Below are 25,777 nucleotides of genomic sequence, written 5' to 3' on the forward strand. Positions count from 1 at the left end.
ACCTAGAAATGGCTAGGTAGAATGTTAGTGGTCAACAAGTCACAAGAAATTAAACTGTCTTTGGTGCCACTTTTCCAGCTCGTCCCAGCTGCAGCTGCTTTCTGATAGGAAGGGGGACATATGCTAGGTGGCTAAGCAACCTATGTCAGAGCATGTAGTATTTGGTTAGTAAAAGCACTTTCGCTCAGAGTAATTGCTGAGGAGAAAATCTAGGAATAGCACCTGGTTGAGGAGGAATAAAAACTTATTTTGCACAAAAAAAAAGATTGGCACCTATCTCCTCTCTTGCCTTGCAGGCAATCTCCTTGGGTGAGTGGGAAGTAACTGCCTTAACTCAGTAACTAACAAATGGCTAAAACATCATCCCAGGAATGTGAGCAGTAAATCTCTTAAATTAGGGTCTTGTGTAAGTAACCCGGGGTGAAGGTAAGGTGTTTAGGATTTAATTGTTAGTGGTTCTTTTCTCTATCTGTGAGTGAGAGGAGCTAATGTTTATTTCTCTGCATTTGTCTTTGGAAAAAGGAACCTTTGCTGAAATACTTTTGTCCAGAAAATGGCCCTGGCCAGATATATAGTAATGAAAATAAACACAGCTGGGGACAGTTATCCAATTACCCCAAATATATAGGGAAATTTGTGTCCAAGATTGAGATGCAATCATGAGATTACATGTACACATAACATGGAGATGCACGGTAAATGGGGAGAATCACAGCTGTTATTGCCCAAGAAGTTTTTAACAAGTGACAGCTAATTCATTCAAAAGGCAGGAATTTCATAATGCATTGAGTGATGGTTTCCTGTAACAGAACCCTTAGTTCTGATAGGTTGACCTTCTCAACTCTACTTGTCAATGCTGTATGCTCTCACGGACTTTTGCTTCCAGCGTCTCTCAATAACAAATGGCTCATGTCTCAGTGGTTAATAGCATTTTTACTCTTGCAGAGGACCAAGCTTCAATTCCCATAACCTACTTAGAGGCTCACAACATTCTTTAACTCCAGTTCTAGAAGAACTGACACCTCTTCTGATCTCTGTGGGCATGACATACATGTAGTGTGAACACACATGCAGGGAAACACGTACCTTATAAGCAAACTATGCAGTTCTTTGGCATGTGTCCAAAGTTCTTGACATCCTACCCCAGATACTTGCTCAGTCTTGTTCATTACCACTCTATTCACATAGACTAGGAAAAGGAAATAACCTAAATAGCTTTCGACTAATGAAGAGGTAATGAGAATGCAATACATATACACTGTGGAATACTGTTCATCTGTAAAGAAAATGAAAACTAGAGGCAAAGGGATGGAACTAGAAAATATTGTATTAAGTGAATTAACCCAGACACAGAAAGTCAAATGGCACATGTTCCCATTCTTCTGTGATTCCTACCTCCAAATCTTCAGATGTGAATATGAAACCTGGAGTAAATGCAGAAACTATGAAAGTCAAGTGGTAGCACACAGGGGAGGACATGGGAAGGAGCCCTAGAATGAAGAATAACAATATACAAATGATGTGAGGGGAAATAGTGAAAACAGGGGAGGTTTTTATTGGAGTGGAGAGAAGGTGGTCAATACAAATGGGGATGGAGGGGAAGAGGTCGAAATAACAGTAAGGATGCTTGAAAAAAGCCACAGCGATTGTGCTGGCTAGTTTTGTGTCAACTTTACACAAACTAGCATCATCTGAGTGGAGGGAGCCTCAACTGAGAAAATGCCTCCATAAGATTGGGCTGTAGGCAAGCCTGTAGGGCATTTTCTTAGTTAGTGATTGGTGGGTATAGCCCAGCAAACTGTGGGGGGTACAATCTCTGGTCTGGTGGTTCTGGGTTTTATACGAAAGCAGGCTGAGTAAGCCATGGGGAGCAAGCAAGTAAGCATTATTCCTTCATTGCCTTTGCATCAGCTCTTGCCTCCAGATTCCTGTCCTGACTTCCTTCGATGATGCACAGCGATATGGAAGTGTAAGCCAAATAAACTCTTTCCTCCTCAACTTGTTTTTGGGTCATGGTGCTTCATCACAGCAACAGAAACCCTAAAAAAGACAATGATTATTTATCTAAAATCACATGTATGTGTTGATGAGTGTGTGTGTGTGTGTGTGTGTGTGTGTGTGTGTGTGTGTGTGTGTGAATGCATCTGTACTTCAAATGAAAATTCCCCCACCTCAGATGTCAATGTTTCTACAAAAAGCCATAGACTGTCTAGCAAAATCCCCAGTACCAGGGATGAAACACTCCCTTTTGAGTTGTTGGTAAGGGGAGTTTGAGAGTCCCAAAACAATATGGGTTATTGACATTGCCCTTGACCATCTCACAGAAGTTGGAGGTAAGTCTCTCTTGCTGAAAATACAATGTGCTTCAGACACCGGACTGGAAGGATCCAAGCTGGAACTGACCTAAAAGTCTGCACCCTGAGGACTAGTTTTCATAGTACTGGGTGCTGTGCAAGCAGCCAAGGGAAGGAAAGAACAAATACACCTAACCAGCTGTGACAACAAAGTACCACAATGAAGAGCTTGGCAAAATATTGCTAAGTATATATTGTGGAATAGTTGTTTTGTACACTGTGAAGATGTGTCTTTGCCAAGGCACCTTCTGATATCTTTAATAAAGAGCTGAATGGCCAATAGCTAGGCAGAAAGAGGTTAGACAGGACTTCGGGGCAAAAAGTGAGGAAGAGAGATGCATCTAGGTGTGTGACAGACACCAGGGCACATGGAGAGGAAACAGGAGGTGCAAGAAGGAAGAGAGGTAAAAAGCCATGAGGCAAAACATAGATTGACATAAATGGGTTAATTTAAGTTATAGGAGCTAGTGGGACAAGCATAAGCTATAGGCTGAGCTTTTCATAATTAATAGTATGTCTCCATGTCATTTTTTAAATTGTGAGCTGGAGGCCCAAAGGAAAAAAAAAAGTCTGCCTACAAGTATGCACCATCAACTGTTACATCTTGGCCATAACGAACAGAATACTGAGGATGGTAGCACATGTGTTTAATCTCAGCATGCAGGAGGCAGAGGCAGGGGGATCTCTGTGAGTCTGAGGCCAGCCTGGTCTACACAATGGTTTTCAGTCTAGCTAAGAGTAGACTATAAAACTTTGACTCAAAAAAAGGAGATAAAAAAATTGGGAAGTAATTAAAACCGTGATTTTAATGTACCTATTGTCACAAATTGTATATTTTTGGTTCAGTGCTATGCAGGGAAGGATCAAGAAGTGAGTGGAGTGTCATAATTTTCTCTTCGCTTGTTCACTGACTCACTTACAAGGTGAGGGGAGCTCTGCTGGCCTTGCTGTCTTCTGCCATGTTTCTTTTTTTATTTTAATTTTTTTATATATGTTTTAGTATTCATTTTACTTACCAACCCCAGTTCTTCCTCCCTCCCCTTCTCCTGCTTCCCCCAAGTTCTCCTCATCCCATCCCATAGCAATGGGAACAGATCTTATCCTGGGTACACGAAATGGCTTATTTTTTAATTTTTTAATTCACTTTACATACCAACCTCAGATCCCCCTCTCATCCCTACTGCATCTCCTTCCTCCTTCCCCCGCAATGCCCCATCCTCTCCTCCAAAAGGGTTAGTCCTTCCATGTGGGAACAGGAAAGCCTGGTACATTCAGTTGAGTCAGGACCAAGCTCCTCCACCATGCGTCAAGGGTGAGCAAGGTGTCCCACCATAGGTAGTGGGATCCAGAAAGCCAGATCATGCACCAGGGATAGATCCCACTGCCAGGGGCCCCTCAAAGAGACCAAGTTTCTCCCACATGCAGAGGATAGTATAGTCCCATGAGGGCTCCACAGCTGTTGGTCTAAAGTTCGTGAGTTTCCACGAACTTGGTCCAGTTGTCTCTGTAGATTTCCCCATCATGATCCTGACCCCGTCTTCCTCATTCTTATTCCCTCTCTTCAACTGGCTCCTGGAGCTCAGCCTGGTGCTTGGTTGTGGATCTCTGTACTTGCTTCCTTCAGTTACTGGATGAAGGCTCTATGACAGGATATTCACGGATCTGATTCCCAGGGTAGGCCAGCTCAGCTACCTTCTCCACTATTGCTAGTAGTGTAACCTGGGGTCATTCTTGTGGATTCCTGGGAATTCCCCTAGCACCAGGTTTCTCCCTCACGCCATAATGACACCCTCTATTGAGATATCTCTTTCATTACTCTCCCAATCCAACTGCCCCAGCTTGAACATGTTCTCACTCCGCATCCCCTTCCCCCACTATCCCCCTCACCCCCAGTTTACTCATGTAGATATCCTCTGTTTCTCCTTCCCAAGGTGATTCATGTGCCCCCCTTAGGGTCTTCCTTGTTTTCTAGCTTATGAACTGCCTTTTTAGAGCCCATTCCCTGTGGTGTGATGCCTTACTCTGCCTTGTTTCTTTGATAACACTTGTGAAGAGGGAGATTCTCTAAGTCTACAGAACGAAGAACACGGAAATTAACAAAGAAATCTATCATTTTATCCCAATCATGAGCTCCTTGTCAGGTCCCTCTTTGATAAACAACAGGCCTAAAACAAAACTCCAGGTTGTTGTATAGTCTAATTTTTTATCACTACCAGAAGGGTTTCTGAGAAACTTCAAATTAAAATGCATTTTTATCTCAGGTTACCCCCTCCTATCAGTCTTATCTATAATGTTGTTCAGAGAGAGCAGTTAGGAGCCTCACTTCATAGAAGAGACACACTGTGTTCAAAGACTTGAGAAGAAGGTTTTTGTTTTAATGTGTCCTTTAGAGATTTTTTAAGTGCTTCTTTCCTATACAAAAGAAGAATTAGCTGGGCAGTGGTGGCGCACGCCTTTAATCCCAGCACTCGGGAGGCAGAGGCAGGCGGATCTCTGTGAGTTGGAGGCCAGCCTGGGCTACCAAGTGAGTTCCAGGAAAGGCGCAAAGCTACACAGGGAAACCCTGTCTCGAAAAACCAAAAAAAAAAAAAAAAGAAGAATTATTCTCAAAGCAAATATTGCAAGACAGCTACTTCCTTAAGAAGTTCTACTTCCTTAAGATAGCATATTTTGACATCACTGAAAGTTACAAAGCAGAAAAAAAGCAGGCAGCAAGTCAAACTCAACTCAAAATGCTAACAATGCCTATGATGCAACCTGGAATGACCTCTAACTACAAATTATACCCCGGAGACCAGAACACCATGGAAGACTATTGATCATGAGTTAAGTACAGAGAGCTGCTCTCCAGAACTGCCTTTTCAAACATTAAAAAATTAATTGAACATTATTTTTGGAAGGGAGGGGATGTATGAAGATGGATTAGACGATTCTACACATAGGGAAAACATTCTAGTTAAGAGACTTTAAAAACTATTGTAGATGTTTATTTGATCTTAGCAATGTTGTCAGTTATCATAAAGTATTTCTCTTTATCACAAAATAGTAAGGGTTTCAAAAGTCCAAAGGGAAAAATCTAGAAGCTTTAAAAATTTGTTTGAACTGAGCCCTAATTCTTCTAAAAAGGGTCTCCAAAATCTGGAGTAGAATTATCATACTCCATAATGAAATGCTTGAGTTCTTCAACATGTTGCTCACCTATTTCATGCAAACTCTGCTTCACTGCAAACTGTATAGATTTTTCTAAGGAATGATCCTTTTCAACCAGCCTTTCCACCACCATCCCGAAAGTTTCACAGACTTGTCGGTAAACCTTCTCAATCTCCGTGATTTTTGATGCAATCGCTTTTGAGCAACTGCTAAGCTGGCTGTCTTTACACAATTCTGGGCCAGCTCTTGTGTTTGACTCGGGTTCTTCTGTCTGGTTGATATATAACGGTGCCTTGGATCCCGTCTCAAACTCGGACATTTCAGCCAAGTTGTTTTCTTCTGACTTCTTGGGATTTTCATTAGCCCACTTGCTTGCAGCATCAGCCTGTTCCTTCTCAGTCAGCCGGCTGGGGCTTTTTAACACCTTGGATGAAGAACCTGAAGGCACAGTATCTCTTGCTGTTTTCAAAAACTGGATGGCTCTCTCTTTACATCGATGTCGAGACTGATGGAAGGAGCGCATCCTGCTTCTACTGCTGAGACTGGAGCCAAATCTGCTGGGTAGGGAGTCCTTCCCGCCCACATGTGATTCTATCAAAAAAGGAGCGCCCCGTTTATGGGGAGATCGTTGTCTTGAATAATGGGAAGAATAGAAAAGTCTTCTTCTAAAGTCGTTTATCATGGCCCTGTATTCAGGCTGTCGGCTTGTGGCATACTCATCTCTTGACCATCGGGAGCCATAAGGGCCTCTTTTGTAGGGTGGACCACTTCTTGGATTCTGAGAAAAACAGCGGCCTTCATCCCATTTTTGGTAATCCACGTGACAGTAGTATCTACTGTAGCCTCCTTCATCGAGTCTGGCTAGCAGAGATGATCTCTTGTCTCCCAGAGGCGGTCTCTTTGGCACAACGGTTGCCATCACTGGGATGGTTCCAAGGAGGTGCTTGTTTTCCTGGTAGTCGCTTGTAGTGATACCAACCCTGTGCTTGATTTCCTGGAAGTCGCTTGTAGTCACACCATCCTTCAGACCACATCTCATCTCGTGGAAGCCACTGGACTTCTGCCAACAGAAATGTGCACTTCCCTTCCTGTTCACTTTCAATTTCTAACCATACTCATGGCTCAGTTCAAGAATGTGTTATTGTCTAAAAATTCGTCCTTGGAACTCTCCAACACGAACGTTCCACCACTGCTGCTGAAACCCCACCAACAGCTCTCTAATTAGACTTAGCACCACTCAACAGCAGGGAAATTATGCCTGGTCCTTGAAAGCTAGGAAATTAGCTGGGGCTAGTGAGGTCATGCGTCCTAGAGGAGAATGCAGTACTACCACTTGACTAAATCAGTACAATTCCTAAGTGAATTCCACTTACTACAAATAAGTGTTGCTCTCACCCCTCACCAAAAATGCTTCTCTTTGCAACAGAGAGAGACCATTGCAGTCAACCACAACCACTCAAATTCAGAGAACAAGTGTTTGTGGGGAGTCTAGCCCAATATGTATTCCACAACTCCTGTGCCTAAGGTGCAGGGAGCATCATTAAGAGGAGGAGGAAAGATTGTAGGAACCAGAAATGAAAGGGAAGCTTCACGATATTTCAACAATATGATTGCCTAAAGAAAAACTGAACAGGGAAAATACCAATCAATATGCTAAGTTGAAAGCGGGAAATCTCACAAGGTTCCACCCCTAAACAAAGAACCACAGGCTGCCGGGCTGTGGTGGCACAAGCCTTTAATCCCAGCACTTGGGAGGCAGAGGCAGGGGGATCTCTGTGAGTTCGAGGCCAGCCTGGTCTGCAAAGTAAGTTCCAGGAAAGGCGCAAAGGTACACAGAGAAACCCTGTCTCAAAAAACCAAAAATAAATAAATAAATAAATAAAAATAAACAAAAAAAAACCCTGTAAACAAAGAAAAAAAAAAGAACCACAGCTGCTAAAGAATTAGTCTTTTCCAGAGATGATCCTTTTAACTGGTTCCCAATATCAAGTGGTCAGTTCTGAAATCATATACATATACAAGCAACATTAAATAGACTCAGAAGATTGTATTTATATATTTGTGTGTGTGTGTGTGTGTGTGTGTGTGTGTGTGTGTGAAAATTAAGGAATAGAGATCATAAATTTGAGAGGCACCCAGGAGCAGAGGATATGGAATAAAATTAAACAGAAAAGGAAAGGATGTGATTGTATTTTCACTTCTAAAATTTTAAAAATTAAGTAAGACATAAATATATGAAGCACCGCCATTTTTACTGCTCGGTCTAGGAGCGAGAAGCTGAGAGTTGAAGTTATCTGCTTCCATCCTTTGTGCATACCCTGCTGGAGCCGCTGCCACTATGGATGATTTGGAGGATCTGGTGTACCAGGCAAAGCTGGCAGAGCAGGCCTGGCGAAATGATGAAATGATGGAATCAATGAAGAAAGCAGCAGGGATGGACGTGGAGCTGACAGTTGAAGAATGAAACCTTATATCTGTTGCATATAAAAATGTGATTGGAGCCAGAAGAGCAACCTGGAGAATAATCAGCAGCATTGAAGAGAAGGAAGAAAACAAGGGAGGAGAGGACTAACTGAGACAAACACCTCATTCCAGCAGCTAAAACTGTCGAGTCCAAGGTTTTCTATTATAAATGAAAGGGGCCTACCACAGGTATCTGGGCGAGTTTGCCACAGGAAAGGACAGGAAGGAGGCTGCAGAAAACACCCTCGTGGGTTACTAAGCTGCTAGTGCCATCACCATGACAGAACCCCCTCCAAAGCACCCCATTTGTTTAGGTCTTGCTCTCAACTTTTCCATGTTCCACTATAAAATTCTTAATTCCCCCGACCATGCCTGTAGGTTGGCAAAAGCAGCTTTTGATGACGCCATTGCAGAACTGGACACACTGAGTGAAGAAAGCTAGAAGGACTCTACGCTTTCCATGCAGCTGCTACCTGATAACCTGACGCTCTGGACCTCAGACATGCAGGGCGATGGTGAAGAGCAGAATAAAGAAGTGCTGCAGTATGTGGAAGGTGAAAATCAGTGAGACACAATAAAGCCAACAAGAGAACACATCTCTGACCACCCTCCCTCTCCTCCGCTTCCCTGGGAAGTTCCCCATTGTCACTGAGAACCAGCAAATTTGACTTTCATATTTGGTCTCAGAATTTAGGTTCCTGCCCTGTTGTTTTTCTTTTTTTTCTCCCCTCCCCCTTTTTTAAAACAAAAAACAGTTTTCAGAAGTTCTTAAAGGCAAGAGTGAATTTCTGTGGATTTTACTGGTCCCAGCTTTTAGGTTCTTTACAACACTAACAGGACTGCATAGAGGCTGTTTCAGCATTACTGTATTGCTCCAGCCACAGGCAGCAACATCATCATTAGAAATGGAAATGATGTTTGAAAGCCATTAGACTTCTAGGTGATGCATCTAAGAAAGATTAATCGCACGATAGAGGCAAATGTAAAATGAATTTTTAAAATTAATTTATATGATAGCAAAAAATCATAATATTCTAATAAGTTTCACTAGTGAAAAAATTAAAGTACCTTAAAATACAAGCTTATAAAATATTTATTTAAAATATTGAAAATGTAAAATGAATTAAAATTAATTTATATAATAGGAAAAAATCGTAATGTCATAACAATGTGGTCTTTTATTTTCACTAACCCTATTGCTGAAGATACCCATATTTGAGTCATAGAACATGGCAGAATCAAGTTGGTAATGACCTAAATGTTTCATCCCTGCTGGCTATGTGCAGGAAGGTGCTATGCAAGCTACCAAAGGAGAGCAGTAATCATCAGTCACACCTATCTATGAAACCTATGAGCCACAACAATGATCAGCCTGACACATGGCCATTGGTGTAATAGTAGCTCAAACAGTATTGGTGTAACCAACCATATTTGATTGGATTTGAGTTCCTCTCCACAAGATGAAACCCATACTAGCACAGTTATCAGACCAAGAACATACAGCTAGCAGTCATAGGCCCTAGGGGAGAACTTACCACTATGATGTTGCTAAATGGACATAGTATTAAAGTGACATCATTACAGCCATAGATCAATGTATCTCTTATCCCTCATCTAAGGAGTTTGATTTACAGTAAATGGTGGTTAACATCGTGGCCCACAACTGGCCAAGGTGCAGAGAATAAGAGACAGAAGAATGCTCAGCCCTAAAGGGAACCTATGTACCTCATCCTACCCTCACAAAGTTCAGAGATCATTGAGGAAGAGGACAAAGAAAGAGTATAATAATCTGAGGTGGTGGAGGAATACAAGGAACATCTGGACACAGTAGGGCAGATGCACATATGAACTCACACAAACTGCAACACCATGAAAAACAAAACAAACCTGAGCAAGCCCAAGGCAGACCAAATCCCAGCATGGAAGTGGGAGCTGGGCACACAATCCCTGCTGTGGGATGGTCTGTTTGTCAAGTGTGTTGCTAATTAGTCAATAAATAAAACACTGATTGGCCATTGGCTAGGCAGGAAGTGTAGGCGGGACAAGGAGGAGAATAAAGCTGGGAAGTGGAAGGCTGAGTCAGAGAGACACTGCCAGCCACCACGATGACAAATAGCATGTGAAGATGCCAGTAAGCCACGAGCCATGTGGAAAGGTATAGACTTATAGAAATGGATTAATTTAAGCTTAAGAACAGTTAGCAAGAAGCCTGCCACGGCCATACAGTTTGTAACCAATATAAGTCTCTGTGTTTACTTGGTCGGGTCTGAGTGGCTGTGGGACTGGCAGGTGAGAGAGATTTGCCCTGACTGTGGGCCAGGCAGAAAAACTTAAGCTACAAATCCCCCACCTGCTGCCAAGCCTCATGACCTGAGTTCAATCCCTGGGACCCACATGGCAGATGAAGCAATTCCCACAGACTGCCTCAGATGCAAAGTAGTATAAACAATGGAATAGGAATCCGGAGTTCAGAGTTGAGTTCACATACTTTCATTGATTAGAATTCAGACTGATTTTTCCAACATTGACCTTATTTTTTGTTTTGTTTTGGGTTTGGGTTTTTTATAGGGGGCTTTTGTTTTGTTTTGTTTTGTTTTACCTAGAAAAGACAGAAATTAATTTGGAACACAGTAACCAGATGTTGGGCCCTGGCCCCCGTTTTTGGGGAGCTGTTACCTTGCTTGCTGACCTTGATCAGATGTCCTCCCTATGCTAATTCCCTGCCGGTTTCATTCCTGCATATTGGTGGAATGCTAGAATGTAAAACACCTGTAGCCTACTTTTGCCCTCCCAGGTTCTTCCACTGTGCTATAAGTCTGTATTTAAGGCTTCCTCCCTCCTTCAATAGGGGGCATTCTACTGAGAGGAATGACCCTCTGTCTTGTCTCTCTTTTTAATCCTCAGCCTCTCGCTCGGACATGGTGAATGGGTAGTAACTTGGGCGTCGCTACAACCAGAAAGCTTCTGAAATCTGATATTTGTCTTCTTTTGAGTCTATAAAAAACTTTGCTAATATGAGTTTATGATACTCCTGTTTGCTGAACAACAATGTCAGGTAATTTGATATTTAGCCCATAAATAAAAACTTATTAATGTACTTGTGTCTATTGAATTACTCTCGTCAGAGAACAGGATGAGTTAAATCAATCTCCCTTTAATGAGATCTTTCTTGATGAACATATTAATGGTGGATATTTCAGAGTGAGACTTCAAACAAGGTGAATCTTACGGTGATGCAGTCTAAAACCAACAGTGTCCTGATGGATTAAAAAAGAACAATGGTGTTGATAGAGAATTAGATGACCTGGATAAACCTTCAAATGCAAAACATAAAAATACTAAAAAATAACCTAAAGTCTCCACCGATACCTGCTTACTGCCAAAACAAAAGAATATTTAGGCTAAGCAATGAATGATGGTAAAATCTCTGAGAACTTCAACTGACTTGCTTCCAAGAGAATTGGGTGAGATTGAGTTAACTCTCAGAATCATGGGGAAATTCAAGGGCTTCAAAGCCCAACAGAAGATCCCCCATAAGACTAGGACAGGAAAATTTACTCCAGCATAAGGCAAACTAAGAAGTAAACCCTCATGGACAATCCAACCCCAAGAGAGAAGCCTGGAGAACTACAGGTAAATTTGCTAGTATCAACCTTTTTAGTGAGTACAAAAATAAAGCCTCAGAATTCATAACCACAAAGAGGTACATATGAGTAAGTCTAATTCACACTAACTTAATTGTGCCACAAAACCTCAAACCAAAAATTTAATTCATATAGATTCCAGACTCACAGAAGAAAACTAAAATCATTTAGAGGAATATCCTTTCTCTCAGCTCTCAAACATTCCATTGAATTTTTTCTGAAAATGATAATGTTACATATACAAAAATTCTTACCTAATTTAGGAAACAAGACTGAAAAAGACAATAGAAAATTTAGGCTAGTGGATCATTATACATTAGAATTATTAGATATGAAACATAAACTGTAGTTAAATATAGCTTAATGAAAACAAAATGTTTAAACATACGAGTAAAGACCAGGCAAATAGGGAAAAATATATACTTTCTGGAAAATTAAGATGATTTAAATAACCTCAACATTTTAAAGATAGTAGAACACATAGTGAGTACTTACGATATTTTGTTGAAGGAATAAATGATTATAAAAAATGTATTACCATAAGCACAAAAAATCTTGAAATGATAAGAGAATGTTGTATTTTGCTAAATGGGTCCATTACCAATGAAAACTCGAGGATCAGATATTGGGTCAAAACCTTATGGATCAAAGAAGCACAGGAGGAGTGACCAGCTGACCTTCTCTTTCTTACCAGAGACCCACCCAGTACACCTATTCACATGTCCCAGGTCAAAGAGAGCTCTTGAGTTCCAAGTCCCTCCCTCCTCCTTCCTGTCCAACTTCCCTATCTGTACTCCTGGCTTCTCTATGGCTAATTCCAGTCAGTTAGCCACTGGTTCCACCCCCTCATTCAACGTTAACACTATTAACATAGTCTAAGAGTGTCACAGTGTGATCAAATATCCTGCAACAAGAGAAGATATATAGATATCTCTGGCTCCAGAGAACAAGCATAGAGAAAAGGACAAATAGATTGCTATCTACACCTTGTCCATAACAAGTCTAGAGTATGCAACACATCCAGTGAAGACTTCCTAAGTTTAATAAATATCAGAGAGTAACTGAGATTATGAAATAGTGAAGAGAGAATTTCTAAAGAGAAGGAAAGCTTAAAGCAGATGACAGTATTCCCAAAAAGAGTGAGCGGGAGAGAGGGAGAGAGTTGTTTCAATGGCTGATTCACTGAAGTAGAATAGTCATGTGAGAATTTGAATGTTGCCTCTCTAAAAGCTAAACATTTCAGTCAATACTAAGAAAAATTAAATACTTCTGCGTTCTGTTTACTTTGTATGTCTCCTGTCTTATTAACAAAATGTCAACGAGATTGGAAATGCTTTTTCTTGAATATTACTAAGGACCAGCCTTAATAATCGTCTTCCCAGGGGCCCATAAGAGAAGCTATGAATGGCGAGAATTATTTTGGGGCAAAGAATCTAAGTACATCGAGCTCTTTTGTCTGTCTACCTTATTCCTCTGGGATAAAATTCTGTCTACACAGCTTCAGTTCTGCTCTCATGCCTAGCTCTTTTCTTGCCTGATTTCTCTCTACATTTACCTGCTGACCTCTAAGCTCTCTCTTAATTCTCTCATCTTAGTTCCACCCCATCTAGGTCCTCATCCATCTAGTTCTTCCCCATTTCAGCTCCTCTCCCATCTCCTTCTTTCTCATCTTGTTCCTCCTCATCTTGTTCTTCCCCATCTGGCTCTTCCTCATCTTCCATCTTGTTCCTCTATTACTCTCTTCTACCCCTTCAATCCAGTTCTTACCCATCTCAATTTGTTCCTCTCCAGTTCTTACCCATCTAGTTCTTCCATTCTCTTTTCTCTTTTAAATCTAGTCCTTCTCTGAAAATAAAACTGCCCTTTTATCCCTTTGACTCTTATCTCTCTAAGATATCTCTGCTCCCACAGTTTCTGGCAAGTATGCTCGGTCGATAGGCAACTTGACTAGGCAACTTTCATCACAGCTAGATGCTCCTGTAAGTTGGAACCCTTTAGTTCTGAGTTAATTCTTAAGGGTGGATCTAAAACTAGAGGTAAGATTTTGGAAATGAGAAGGTTAAACTTAATTAGCACATCTGCCAGGCCTTCTCAAACAGATAGTCTAGATGCTTAATTCTGTTCTTAAAGAGTACAGAGGTATCTAGGATAAGATATTTTCATCCATCTGGGGATGGTCCTGGCCAGATGCTGCTTATGATAATAATTACAGAAAGGCCTGAAATTAGGAATCCTGGCTGTTACTGCCCAGAAGGTTATCTAAATATCCCTTTAATAGAGGGGAAATTGTGCCCAAAGAATGATGGAAAAGCTACAATAGCACATGAGAAATTCATAGCAGGAAATGGCTTACAATCAAAAGCCAGTATCACCAAGACTCCTTGAGCCTCAGCTTGACCTCTGGAAGGCCCTTGGCTTCTTCCAGGTATTAGCTTGTCATAATCAGCTGAAATCCTTCTTCATGTATTTTTGCGGTTTGCAGCAGCTCTTCCAACTTTCCAGTCTCTTCAATATAGAGAGACAAGAAATAGACAAGAAAGAGGAGAAAGATGCTATGTACTAGAAGGCAGTTAAGCACACACCCTGACACAAAAGGCTGGTACTCTATAGGTCTTCACTCTGAGTCCAGAGAATTCTGCTGGCTAAGAGCTCTATCCTGGCCTCTGTACCAGATAACTGGTCTAGGAAGAGCTACTCTAAAAAATTTAAAAGGAACCAATGCATATGCACATATGCTACAAGTGGAAGCAAAGGCAAGAAAGGGGGAAATAAATAGCATGATGGATAGGACCTACTCAAAGAAACAAATTGCACTGCAATAAAGTCAAATAATGACCAAACACATTCCTAATAATTTTTAAAAGTTCATGGGAAAAATGCATTGACATAAATTGCACACACACACATACACACACACACACACACTCAGAACAAAATTAAATTGCTCAAGAAATGTTAAAACAATAGAAAATTTTGAAATGATATCAGAGAGCTCAGGAAAAAATTGAAAAGGAGACAAACAAACAGAAACAGATATTAACGAAGATAGCATAAAGGAGAAAAGACATAACTAAGATCGTGAGAGGTAGATTGGATTATAGAAAGAGAGAAGGAGAAAGGGGAGATTGGTTGGAGAAAAGCAATATAAAAATGAAAGAAAAATATAAAAGACATAGGAACTTAATGTTGTAAGATAGAAATAGGAGATCCAATACATATTGATTTTCCAGAAAAAGGGACGGCAAAATGGAACAAAAATTACTCAAATCTGTGTTAGACAGTTTCCTTAGTTTCAACATGTTTGGTTATTTGAACCGAATATCAAATTGGATCAAAGGATATATGATTTATTTGATGTTTTAAAACACTTGATCAAAAAACACATGGCATGCTATGAAAAATGATATTGAACAATAAATGTATTGATTTACAAGGCACAAAAAGATATATATTGAAACCGACCAAAAGGAGATCATATTAACCTCAAATCTTCATCTAGAAGCACTAATCATGAATGAACAAGGCAATCTTTAAAACACAATATGTTGCAAGTGTTGCTTAAATAGAAAGCCAAATATTTTTAGATACACATGAATCCAAAGAATATCCTTTTTTTTCCCCATAAATATATGTATATATTTCCCATTTATTGAAATTGGATCTTTTTCTCACATAATATATCCTGATTAATGTTTCTCCTCCCTCTAATCCTGTCGTGATATTTTATTTGTGCTGAAATGTGGTGATATTTTATTTGCATGTTAATAAAGTTTGCCTGGAGATCACAGGAAATAGCAAGCCGTTTTAAGTAAACACAAAAGTCAGGCAGTGGTAGCACACGCCCTTAATCCGATCACTTGGCAGGCAGGGTCTCTGTGTGTTCAAGGTCACGCTAGGGAACAGATACAAGTGTGGTGGCTCACATCTTTAATTCCAGTACCAACCATAGAGACCCTGGAGGTCTGTACACGTAGGCAGTAACAAGCAAGTGAGCTAGCTGGGCTAAGAGTCAATGAGAGGGCAGAAGAGCAGGGCAATAAAAGCCTGGTTAGACAGGAAGTCATGGCATTTTGGAAGCTACAGAGCTTGTGAGGTAAGGTGGTTTGTGGCTCTCACTATTTCTCTGATCTCTGAGGCTTTCACCCCTATATTTGGCTCCCTGTTCTTTTTTAATAAGACCCCTTAGAAATTCGTCTACATTATCCTCCCAGTTTCTTTCCACCTCTTTCTCATTCAATCCACCCACTTTTTGTCTCTCATTAGAAAACAGACATCTAGGGGATAATAACAAAATGAAATATAAAAAACTAAAATAAAACAACTAACACATCAGAATAGGACCAACAAACAAAGGGGAAAGCATCCCCAAAAGAACAAACAGACACAGAAACCTACTTGAGCAGAAGATTATTTGACACATAGACTTGGAGGATAGGAGACTTAACCTCCCAATCCGGGCTGCTGTAGTGCTGCCTTGCTGCTCTGTAACATTCTGGGATACATCATGAGGACAGAAAGGCCAGGTGAGGGGGCAAGAGCAGGAAGGGAGGAGCGAGGGAAGTTTCCCTATCTGCAGTTCCACATGTCAGCGCCATCACAGTAGCAATCACTTTGAACTCAAGCTTCCTAAGGGACCTTCAGTTTCAGACAAGTACTTCTGTTTTCTTCTCTGAAGTAGTTAAATGTTGAAGGATCCACTGGGAAAGGCCAACTTACAACTACAATCCATTTTTAAGAATCCATACAGTACTGGAGACAGATGATAAAGTGATTAGGATTCATTTTAGGAACATCGCCTCTTCAGTGTTTCAGCCCATCTGTGGGTATTGTCTTTTTTTTTCTTTTTTTGTTCCTTTATTTTATTGAAAATATTTTTCTCATATATTATGTCCTGATTAAGATTTCCCCTCCCCTACATCTCCCATTTTTCTCCCAACCTCCCTCCCATCCTGATCCACTCACTTTCTGTCTCTCAATAAAACGCAATTCCTTCTTAAAGTACGTAAAGAGGACTCATTTAAGAAATTAAAGGGATTTATAAATAAGAGCAAATTTCTGATAAGCTTTAGCTCTACTGAAACAAAAGTTTAAAAATAAGATACTTGTGGAAATAATGATGATAAAATACAGTATGTTAGAAAAAGTGGCAATCTAAAATTAGTACCTTCTCAAAATAAAGCCATAAAATTGAAACCAAGTATAACTACATACTTTCTAAGAATTGGTTTTTGTTTATTTTTTGTTTGTTTGTTTGTTTGTTTTGAGAAAGAATTTAAAGTTGGATGGGTAGGGAAGGGTAGAGGATTTGGAAGGACTTGTGGGATGGGGAAATCATGATCAAAGTATGAATTTAAATATTGTCTTAAAGAATAAAATGTATAACAAGAAAACAAAATGCCAATGCAGAGCCTGGAGAACAGTGGCAAAATGGTTCCCTGGTGTGGTAGCTTGTTTCTCTACTGCTGTGACAAAGCACAGACCAAAACAATTCTGGGAAAGGGTTTATTTGGCTTACAGGTGACAGTCCACTGTGGAAGGAAGTCAAGGCAGGAACTTGAGCACAGAAATCTGGAGGCTGAATCTGAAGCAGAAATCATGAATGGATGTTGCTTGCTGGCTTCTGCTCTGCCTTACTATGCTACCTTTCTTATATAGCCTATGTCCACCTACCTAAGCAAGGGACCACTCACAGTGGGCTAGACCTTTCCTCTATCAATCAGCAGTCAAGAAGATGTCCCACACACATGCCCAAAGGCTAGCTAATAAAGGCAGTTCTTAAACAAATGTTCCTTCTTCCCAACTTGACAAACAAAACCAAAAATCAGACAGTATATCTGGCATATACAAGCGTCTGGTCTTAAATTCCAGTACTAGGACACAAAAATGAAAAGAAATGGTCATCTTTTTTAAAATATTGTGTCAGTTGCTTGTTAAGACACATAGCAACAGGGACACACAACCATTTCTAATAGAAATGCAAAATAAGAATGCCACTTTAGAAATGGTGTGACAATACCTTACCATGCCAAACATTGACATACTATTCTCCAAAATATTGACCCCCCAACACACACACATACAAGGATGGAGGTATGCCAAAGGAAGAAAAAAAAGTCTCTATGAAATTGCAGCAATATACACAATAAAATGAATATAGACATATTGAATGATAACACAAAGTATAGAATAAATATGTATGCATCCACACTGATATAAATAAATGTGAATGCTGCGACTTGGATGTAAGTTGCTTCCGACAGGTTCATATGTTTAAGAACTTGGTTCCCATATAGTACTGCTGTTTGGGAGGATGTGGAATATTTGGAAGACAGGGTCTCCTAGCTGGTGGATATAGATCAGTAGAGGTGGGTTTTGAAGGATAGAGCCTATGCAGATTCTGGACCCCTTTCTGCTTTCTGATATGTTAAGCCCAGAACACATCTGTCACATCTTCTCCCACCATACCGTTCTACCTAGTCTTTTCTGTCATGGTCTGAGTGCTGACTCTGAAACCAGGAGCCCCAGAGTGAAATTCAATCAGATGCTTTCTAAGGCAGGGACAGTCTTTGAGGTTTTCTCCTAACATCAAGAGGGGTTTTCTCAGCTGCTTGATGCTCTTGTTTGTAAAGAGGAACTATCCATTGTTTTCACTTGCTACCAGCACTATTGTGACTAATCTTCTCTTGATTGCTTGCCAGCAAGATCTACATTTTAATAGGGTCCTTGCATTTGAGTCTTCTCATTCTTGCTTCAGAATAGTTAGTCCCCTTAGGAAGCATTATAGAGCTCTCTGTTCTAACAGCCTAACTCCCAGCATTGGCAGGCATTGTTTATTACTGCTCTATAGATGGAGGCAGAAGTCTATTATTCTCCCACCTGTACCTTTTAGTGTCAGGACAAAGTCATCCCTAGACTCCCTGGCTCCTCTTTACCTCTCAGTATGAAGTCTTTTTCTTATAAACCAGCTTAGGTAAGGTTTAGGAGGACGATCGTTCTTGGCCAGTTTATGGAGAAAGTTGCCCAGTTGCAATGGGCCAAGCATCCCAACCATCAGCTCCCTTGGACCTCACATTCATTCTCTTCCTGCTCTCTGCAGTTCTCAGAGCCCCCTAACCTCATAGGCCCTCAAGTCCCACCACCAGCCCTAAGCACCGCCTTGTGGTTTTTACACAGAAACTCTTCCCCAAACTTCCCGTCACCCTTACATGGATCCTAGGAAACGATCTAATGATCAACTTACACTTAAAATGTGAACTTTTAATGGATAACGATCTTGATCTTTGTATAAATATTTTCTGTATAAACAAAAACGAAAAGAATTTATACTAACTTATGGTGCCTTCTATCATCGGTAACAATTATTCTAAACAATGGTATTTGGGTTTACAAGTCAGGTTTAGCAGTTTTTCTCCTTTAAGAGATGATCAGCCACAATGAAAGTCACAATTATGGTACCCCTCCTCTCATTAAGTGACCTCAGTAACTATCATTCTATAACAATTAGATATCAGTACTTTAATACTGAGTACGTACATGAATCCCTGAAGAATGATGTTCAAATGTAAACTGCTGGGTAGGTCTGCAGTAGAGAATTCTAACTTGCTCCCAGGGGAAACTTTACTTAGAATAACACTGCATAAAAATTAATCTAGAGGAGACTTGATCCTTGACTGAAAATTGGAGTCTTTAATTCCATTCGTCTACTACACCAAGGATGCTAAGTTATTTACCTTTGGGATGGACTTTTAAAATATTACTAAATTCAGAAATGATCCCTGACCTGTATGTTCCCTCTTGAAAATCCCTGACCCCCACAAACCATAACACTGACAAAAATGAAGAAACACAAGGCAACAAAAAGCTTAGCAAGTAAAGGAGTTTGCTGTGCTAGCCCAACAATCATAGTGTAAGCGCCAAGTCCCAGGGTGGAAGGACAGAACTGACTCTTGAAAGTTGTCCTTGAACCTCTACATGAGGTCCTTCACACATGTGCATACAAACAGACACACACACACATACAGACACAGACACAGACACACACACACATACACACACACACACACGCACACACACACACACACACACACGCACACACACAAATAGCACATTTCAGAGATCCAGCAGCAGTCTACAAGACTCCACCTACCAGGGTGAGCAGTACAGCTGCCAGGATGGCCTTAGGTCTGCTGACCCAAGCTTCCAGGTCAAGGCGGCGAGCAAAGAAGGGGACTCCAAGGCTGACCCCGGACCTGCTAGAGCAGTGGGGTGGTGGTGTCCCAGAACCAAAAGCACACGGGAAGTTGTGACACCAGGGGAGACTACTGCCCATGGACCGATGGTCTCATATTGAGATAGGAGATGAGAAGGGCTTCCTTCCAAAATCTTGGGCTCCGTGGTGAAGAGCATTCAGGTGGATGCTGCCCCACATCACAAGAAGCAGGGTCTACCGGGGGCACAGGACATCAACAACCTTGTCTCAAAAGGCAGATCATCCAGGTCCCTGAGGTGGAGACAAGGACACATCAAAAGAAGAAACATTGCACCCACCTGCCCTCTTGCCTACCAAACCTTGGGCCCAGGCCCCCACCTTAACCGTCTCCTAGGCAGCACCAGGCAACCATTCTGACCTACCTCCAGCTCTGTCACAATCCCTCTACTCTGCACAGACCACCACCTCCCACCCCTAACCTCCCACCTCCCGACCCTACCCTACATCAACTACCAGGCACTACTCAGGAAACTTCTCTTTCAGTTCTCTAACTTCCTCAAGACCCTATCAGGCATGGAACTCTCTGTATTCTCTGTGGACACCCACCTACCTGTGGCAGGGCCTAGGCACACACAGGATTCAGCTCTCTCAACAGATTCAAGTGGACTGAGGACAGGTAACATAGAAGCTGAGGGACAAGAAGCAATTCTCACTCTTAACACCAGGATGCCTGCAGCACACACCCACCCTGTCTGTCCTTATGGATTTCCCACAACATTCCCGGTGTCATCACACAAAATTCCCTCCAGGGGCACAGATCCATGGAACAGAAAAAAGTGTCCATTGACAGTGGGTCCTCCCAACAGCCTGCATGAAAAAAACACCAACAACACAACAAAAGATTCTCATTTGTTCTCGCCTCACTTTCTCTCTCTCTCATTTATCTATCCTCCTCTACCTCCACCTCCACCTCTATCTCTGTCTTTCTCTAGGCCTCACTCCTATGTACAGTCCCATCCCTGGTATCCAGGGTAGTTAGGCCATGATGAGTTGGGAAATGCTTTGCACTCCCCAACAGAAAGCCTTCCTTCCATGAGCACTGAAAGTCTCCAGAGGACCTCCTGTTTATGGCTGACATCTTCCATCATTGAGCCTAGAAGAAAATCACCCTCCCTAGCACCTGGAGACAAGCCTGTCTATGCTCTTCCAACTCTCCCTCTCTACAAAGCTTCCTGAAGACATGTCCTGAGGCTAAAAGGGGAGCTTCCTGTTGCTGGAGGTTTGGGTGGAGGCCCTGACTTTCCATACATACTTGCCACGCCACTCCAAAGGACTGTCCTGACACAGTTGATGATTCCTACACAAGGCTCTCATCCACCATGCCACAACATGCGCCTGAGACCCAAACCTAACACAGGATGCACCACTCCAAACCTTGTGCTCACCTGAGCTGGAGCTGAAGGATGGCGCCCTAAAAGGCTTCCCTACATGCCAACCTGTCCTTCCTCATCAACCTGGATCTGACCACCATAACTCTTATATACTGTGCCTCTCAGCCACCTCTTATGGATCCAAACTGGACTACACCACATTAACCCAGGCACTCAGAAACATTCAAAAGACACACACACACACACACACACACACACACACACACACACACACACAGCAATTCTAAGACTCCAGATAGTACCCTCTGTTAATTTCAGAGCCTTCTCCAAGTACTCTTCCTGTTGAGATAATGTCTGGACAGGGAAGTGCAGGACAAGGGGCTTTCCGACTTCTGACCCTGGGAGTTCTCCGTGGTTTAAGGAAAGTGAGCTAGGCAGGAGAACACAGGAAGGAGTATGCTGTCTGCATGGTTGTCCTGAATGACCCAGAGGAGGCTTGTCAGGGGAGGCAGGGACCATGAAACCTGGCCACCATGGTACCTAAGTTCTGCCTGGCCTCTTTGTGAGCACACCAATGTCGATGCTTCTACTGGGATTCACTTTGAGCCAGCACACTGCCTTACTGGGTACACACAACCAGCTTGCATAGGATGAGGATGGGGGGGGCGAGGCTGGCAAACCACATGTAGGGATGGGGCTCTGCAGCAGGAACCTTTTTGGACAGGTCCCAGTCCCTGAATTCCACCTGTAGCACAGCTCAAAGGGAAACCCTGTCAAAGGAACAAAAGGCAAGCCAGAGAGAAGGCCTGGCAGCCAGAGAGGAGAGAGATGTCAGGAGGAGTTAAATGGATGACAGACATTTGGCCAAGGTGGCTAGCAACCAGGCCTGAGACCCTGAGCACCTCCCAGAGATGCAGGGCAGAGTTTGTGTGGTCTCCGGAAGTGAGCTGTGGATACTGCTTGGGATGTTCAAACAAAAGCTAGGGGGTCCCTGGGTGGCCTTGTGCACCACGGTAAAGGCAGGCTATCTGGCACACGGGTAGGAAATTTGCCCAAAACGACCCCCACGAAGCCCAGACTGCACAATCCCCTGTGGAGATGTCCTCTCCTGCTCCCAGACATGGCGGCCACAGGACCCAGGAGGCTCTGCTTCCCTGAACCCCAAGCCAGCCACGTGGCGCCCGCCCGGAGCTGGTACCCTGGACTCTGCTTCCTCCTCCAGCTCTCCTGGGTCATGGAGCGGGCAAGAGAATCGCTTTGGTCCTGGGGGACCCAGGCGGGAGCCCTTCCCTAGCCGACCGGCCTCCCTTTCCAGGGAAGCACAGGGACTTGCTGGCGGAATCAGCAAACTGAATCCGCGGGATGGCAGCAGTGCACCGAGAATGCCAAGGGCCAAGGCAGAAGGGTGCACCCCCTCCGCCCTTGGCAAAGCCAAAGAAAAAAAATAAAAAAGCCAAAGCTAGTCTACAAAGCTCCAAGATGGAGGCCAACCAAGTAGGCTAGGACTGGCCAGACGTGCCGCTCTAGGGCTGCTGCTAGGGATCGGAGGGTGTTCAGCAGGTGGGGATGTGGTGTGTAGATGGGGCTCACAGACCTTAACTGGTTCCTCCACTGTTTCCTCCAAGCACTGCACTGCCCTGAGACACTGGCTTTGTGCCAGCCCCTGAAGGCCCTACCTGAGGGTATAGTGGGGTGCAGGGAGAGGGGGCGGGTGGTGGAGGGTGTCATGTAGGGGGCCAAGTGGGGACTGTGTGGATGTGAGAGCAGGCGCACTGGAGAGCCTGAGCCAGACCCTAAGGGAGTCCTCTACAAACCACATGCCAATCTGGACTATAGGGGAGGAGCCTCACAAACATATTCATGGGGTTGGGGTCCAGGGGCTGAGCATCTCCCCCTAGCAGGCAAACCAGGGTATTCTCACAGCTGCATCCCTGGACTCACCCCGCCCTCACCCCAGACACACAAACACACAGAGAAACACACACACACACACACACACACACACACACACACACACACACACACACACATCCACTGGCTGTCTACATGACTCCACCCACCAGGGTGACCAGTACAGCTGCCAGGATGGCCTTGGGTCTGCTGAGCCAAGCTTCCAGGTCAAGGCGGCCAGACAAAAGGGTCCTCCCAGGCTGAACCCGGTCCTGCTAGGGCAGTGGAGTGGTGGACCCTGAACCGAGAGCACACGGGGAAGTGTGACAACAAAGGGAGACGACCACCCAACTCAATGGGACCCTAGGCCCAGCACAGGCTTCTCACCTGGCAGAAGGCTGTTCCCAGATGGACACAAGGAAAAGGCAGGCAGCAGTGTGCATTGGTCAAGGATCCAGGGACAGGGGCCTGAGTCCCCTCTTCCAGGGTCCCATGGTGTAATCTTGAGATGGGAGAGGAGAAGGGCTTCCTTCCAAAATCTTGGACTTGGTAGTGATGTGTATTCAGATGGAATTGCCCCAAATCATCCGAAGCAGGGACCACTGGGGGCCGAGGACATCCATAAACTCGCCTCAACAGGCAGGCCGTCCACGGCCCTGAGGTGGGGACAAGGAAACATAAAAAGAAGAAACATTGCACCCACCTCTTCTCTTGCCTACCAAACCCTGGGCCCAGGCCCCCACCTTAACCGTCTCCTAGGCAGCACCAGGAAACCATTCTGACCTACCTCCACCTCTGTCACAATCTCTCTCCTCTGCACATCCCTCCACCTCCCACCCCTAACCTCCCACCTCCCGACCCTACCCTACACCAACTACCAGGCACCACTCAGGAAACTTCTCTTTCTGTTCTCTAACTTCCCCAAGACCCTGTCAGGCATGGAACTCTCTGTATCCTCTGTGGACACCCACCTACCTGTGGCAGGGCCTAGGCACACACAGGACTCAGCTCTCTCAAGAGATTCAAGCTGACCAAGGACAGGCAACATAGAATCTGAGGGACAAGAAGCAATTCTCACTCTTAACACCAGGATGCCTGCAGCACACACCCAACCCAGCACGCCCCTGAGCTCCAACCCACAAACAAAATGCACCACTCCAAACGTTGCGCTCACCTGAGCTGGAGCTGAAGGGTGGAGCCCTAAAAGGCTTCCCCTACATGCCAACCTGTCCTTTCCCATCAACCTGGACCTGACCACAATAACTCTTATATACTGTGCCTCTCAGCCACCTCTTATGGACCCAACAGGACTACACCACAATAAACCTAGGCACTCACAAACACCCAATACACACACACACACACACACACACACACACACACACACACACACACACAGAGCAGGTCTAGGACTCCACATACTGCCCTCTGTTAATTTCAGAGCCTTCTCCAAGTATTCTTCCTGTTGAGATGGTGTCTGAATAGGGCAGTGCAGGACAAGGGGCTTTTCGACCTTTGATCCTGGGGGTTCTACCTGGTTTAAGGCAAAGGTGAGCTAAGCAGGAGAACACAGGAAGGAGTATTCGGCCTGCATGTGTGTCCTGCATGACAGAGAAGAAGCTTCTCAGGGGAGGCAAGGGCCATGAAACCTGGCCTCCATGGTACCTAAGTCCTGCCTGGCCTCTTTGTGAGCACCCCTGAGTCCAAACCCTGTTCTGGATGCTTCTACTGGAATTCACCCTGAGCCACCACACTGCCTTGAGCTCTGGATCACTGGGTACACACAGCCAGCTTGCATAGGATGATGATTGGGGGGGGGGGTCCCAGACCAATTGTTGGATTCTGGGGATGTGGCTCTGGAGCAGGAACCTTTTCTGACAGGTCCCAGTCCCTGAATTCCACCTGTAGCACACCTCAAGTGGAAGGGCATTTGTAAAAGGAACAAAAGGCAAGCCAGAGAGAAGGCCTGGCAGCCAGAGAGGAGAGGGGATGGCAGGAGAAGTTAAATGGATGACAGACATTTGGCCACAGTGGCTACCAGCAACCAGGCCTGAGACCCTGAAAACCTCCCAAAGAGGCAGGGCAGAGTTTGTGTGGTCTCCGGAAGTGAGCTGTGGATACTGCTAGGGAGGCTAAAAATGTTAGGGGCTCCCTGGGTGGCCTTTTGCACCAAGATAAGGGCAGGCAGGTTGGCACTCTGGGGCGAAATTTCCCCACAAGGACACCAATGCAGCCCAGGCTGCACAATCCCCTGCGGAGAGGTCCTCTGCTGCTGCCAGACATGGCGGCCCCAGGACCTGGGAGGCTGTGCTTCCATGAACCCCAAGCCAAGCCTCGTGTCGCCTGCCTGGAGCCGGTCACCTGGACCCTGCTTCCTCCTCCACCTCTCCTGGGTCATGGAGCAGGCCAGAGAACTGCTTTGGTCCTGGGGGACCCAGGCGGGAGCTCTTCCCTAGCCAGCCCGACTCCATTTCCTGGGATGCACAGGGACTTGCTGGCGGAATTGGCAAACTTAATCCGCATGATGGCAGCAGTGCACCGAGAATGCCAAAGGCCAAGGGCGAAGGGTGCTCTCCCTCTGCCCTTCGCAAAGCAAAAAAAAAATTAAAAAATTAAAAAAAAAAGTCAGCATTCTCCTGCCAAGCTCCAAGATGGAGGCCAACCATGTAGACCAGG

At 43.8% G+C, this 25,777-nt stretch overlaps 1 protein-coding gene and 1 pseudogene across 14 annotated transcripts in view; one reads left to right on the plus strand and one right to left on the minus strand.

Annotated features, from left to right (window-relative positions):
- The window catches only part of LOC131901433 (periphilin-1-like), a 333,338-nt gene that overhangs the window by 306,142 nt on the left and 1,419 nt on the right, over nucleotides 1-25,777 (minus strand). For 2 of the 14 annotated variants that reach the window (XM_059252586.1, XM_059252585.1), the window contains one exon: nucleotides 5,022-6,564. The exons of 6 other annotated variants lie outside the window; for them this stretch is intronic. In XM_059252586.1, coding sequence (XP_059108569.1) covers nucleotides 5,473-6,543 — 1,071 coding nt within the window. In that variant the 5' untranslated portion in view covers nucleotides 6,544-6,564 and the 3' untranslated portion in view covers nucleotides 5,022-5,472. Of the gene's footprint in view, nucleotides 1-3,511; nucleotides 3,995-5,021; nucleotides 6,565-18,847; nucleotides 19,244-19,757; nucleotides 20,183-20,434; nucleotides 20,509-23,488; nucleotides 23,758-24,076; nucleotides 24,155-25,777 lie in introns of those variants that run through there. 6 more of the 14 variants (XR_009376545.1, XR_009376544.1, XR_009376541.1 and 3 more) reach the window with 6 other exon arrangements.
- LOC131901435 (14-3-3 protein epsilon-like) lies at nucleotides 7,743-8,574 on the plus strand (annotated as a pseudogene).

This window comes from Peromyscus eremicus, unplaced genomic scaffold, assembly GCF_949786415.1.
Source record: "Peromyscus eremicus unplaced genomic scaffold, PerEre_H2_v1 PerEre#2#unplaced_82, whole genome shotgun sequence".
NCBI lineage: Eukaryota > Metazoa > Chordata > Mammalia > Rodentia > Cricetidae > Peromyscus > Peromyscus eremicus.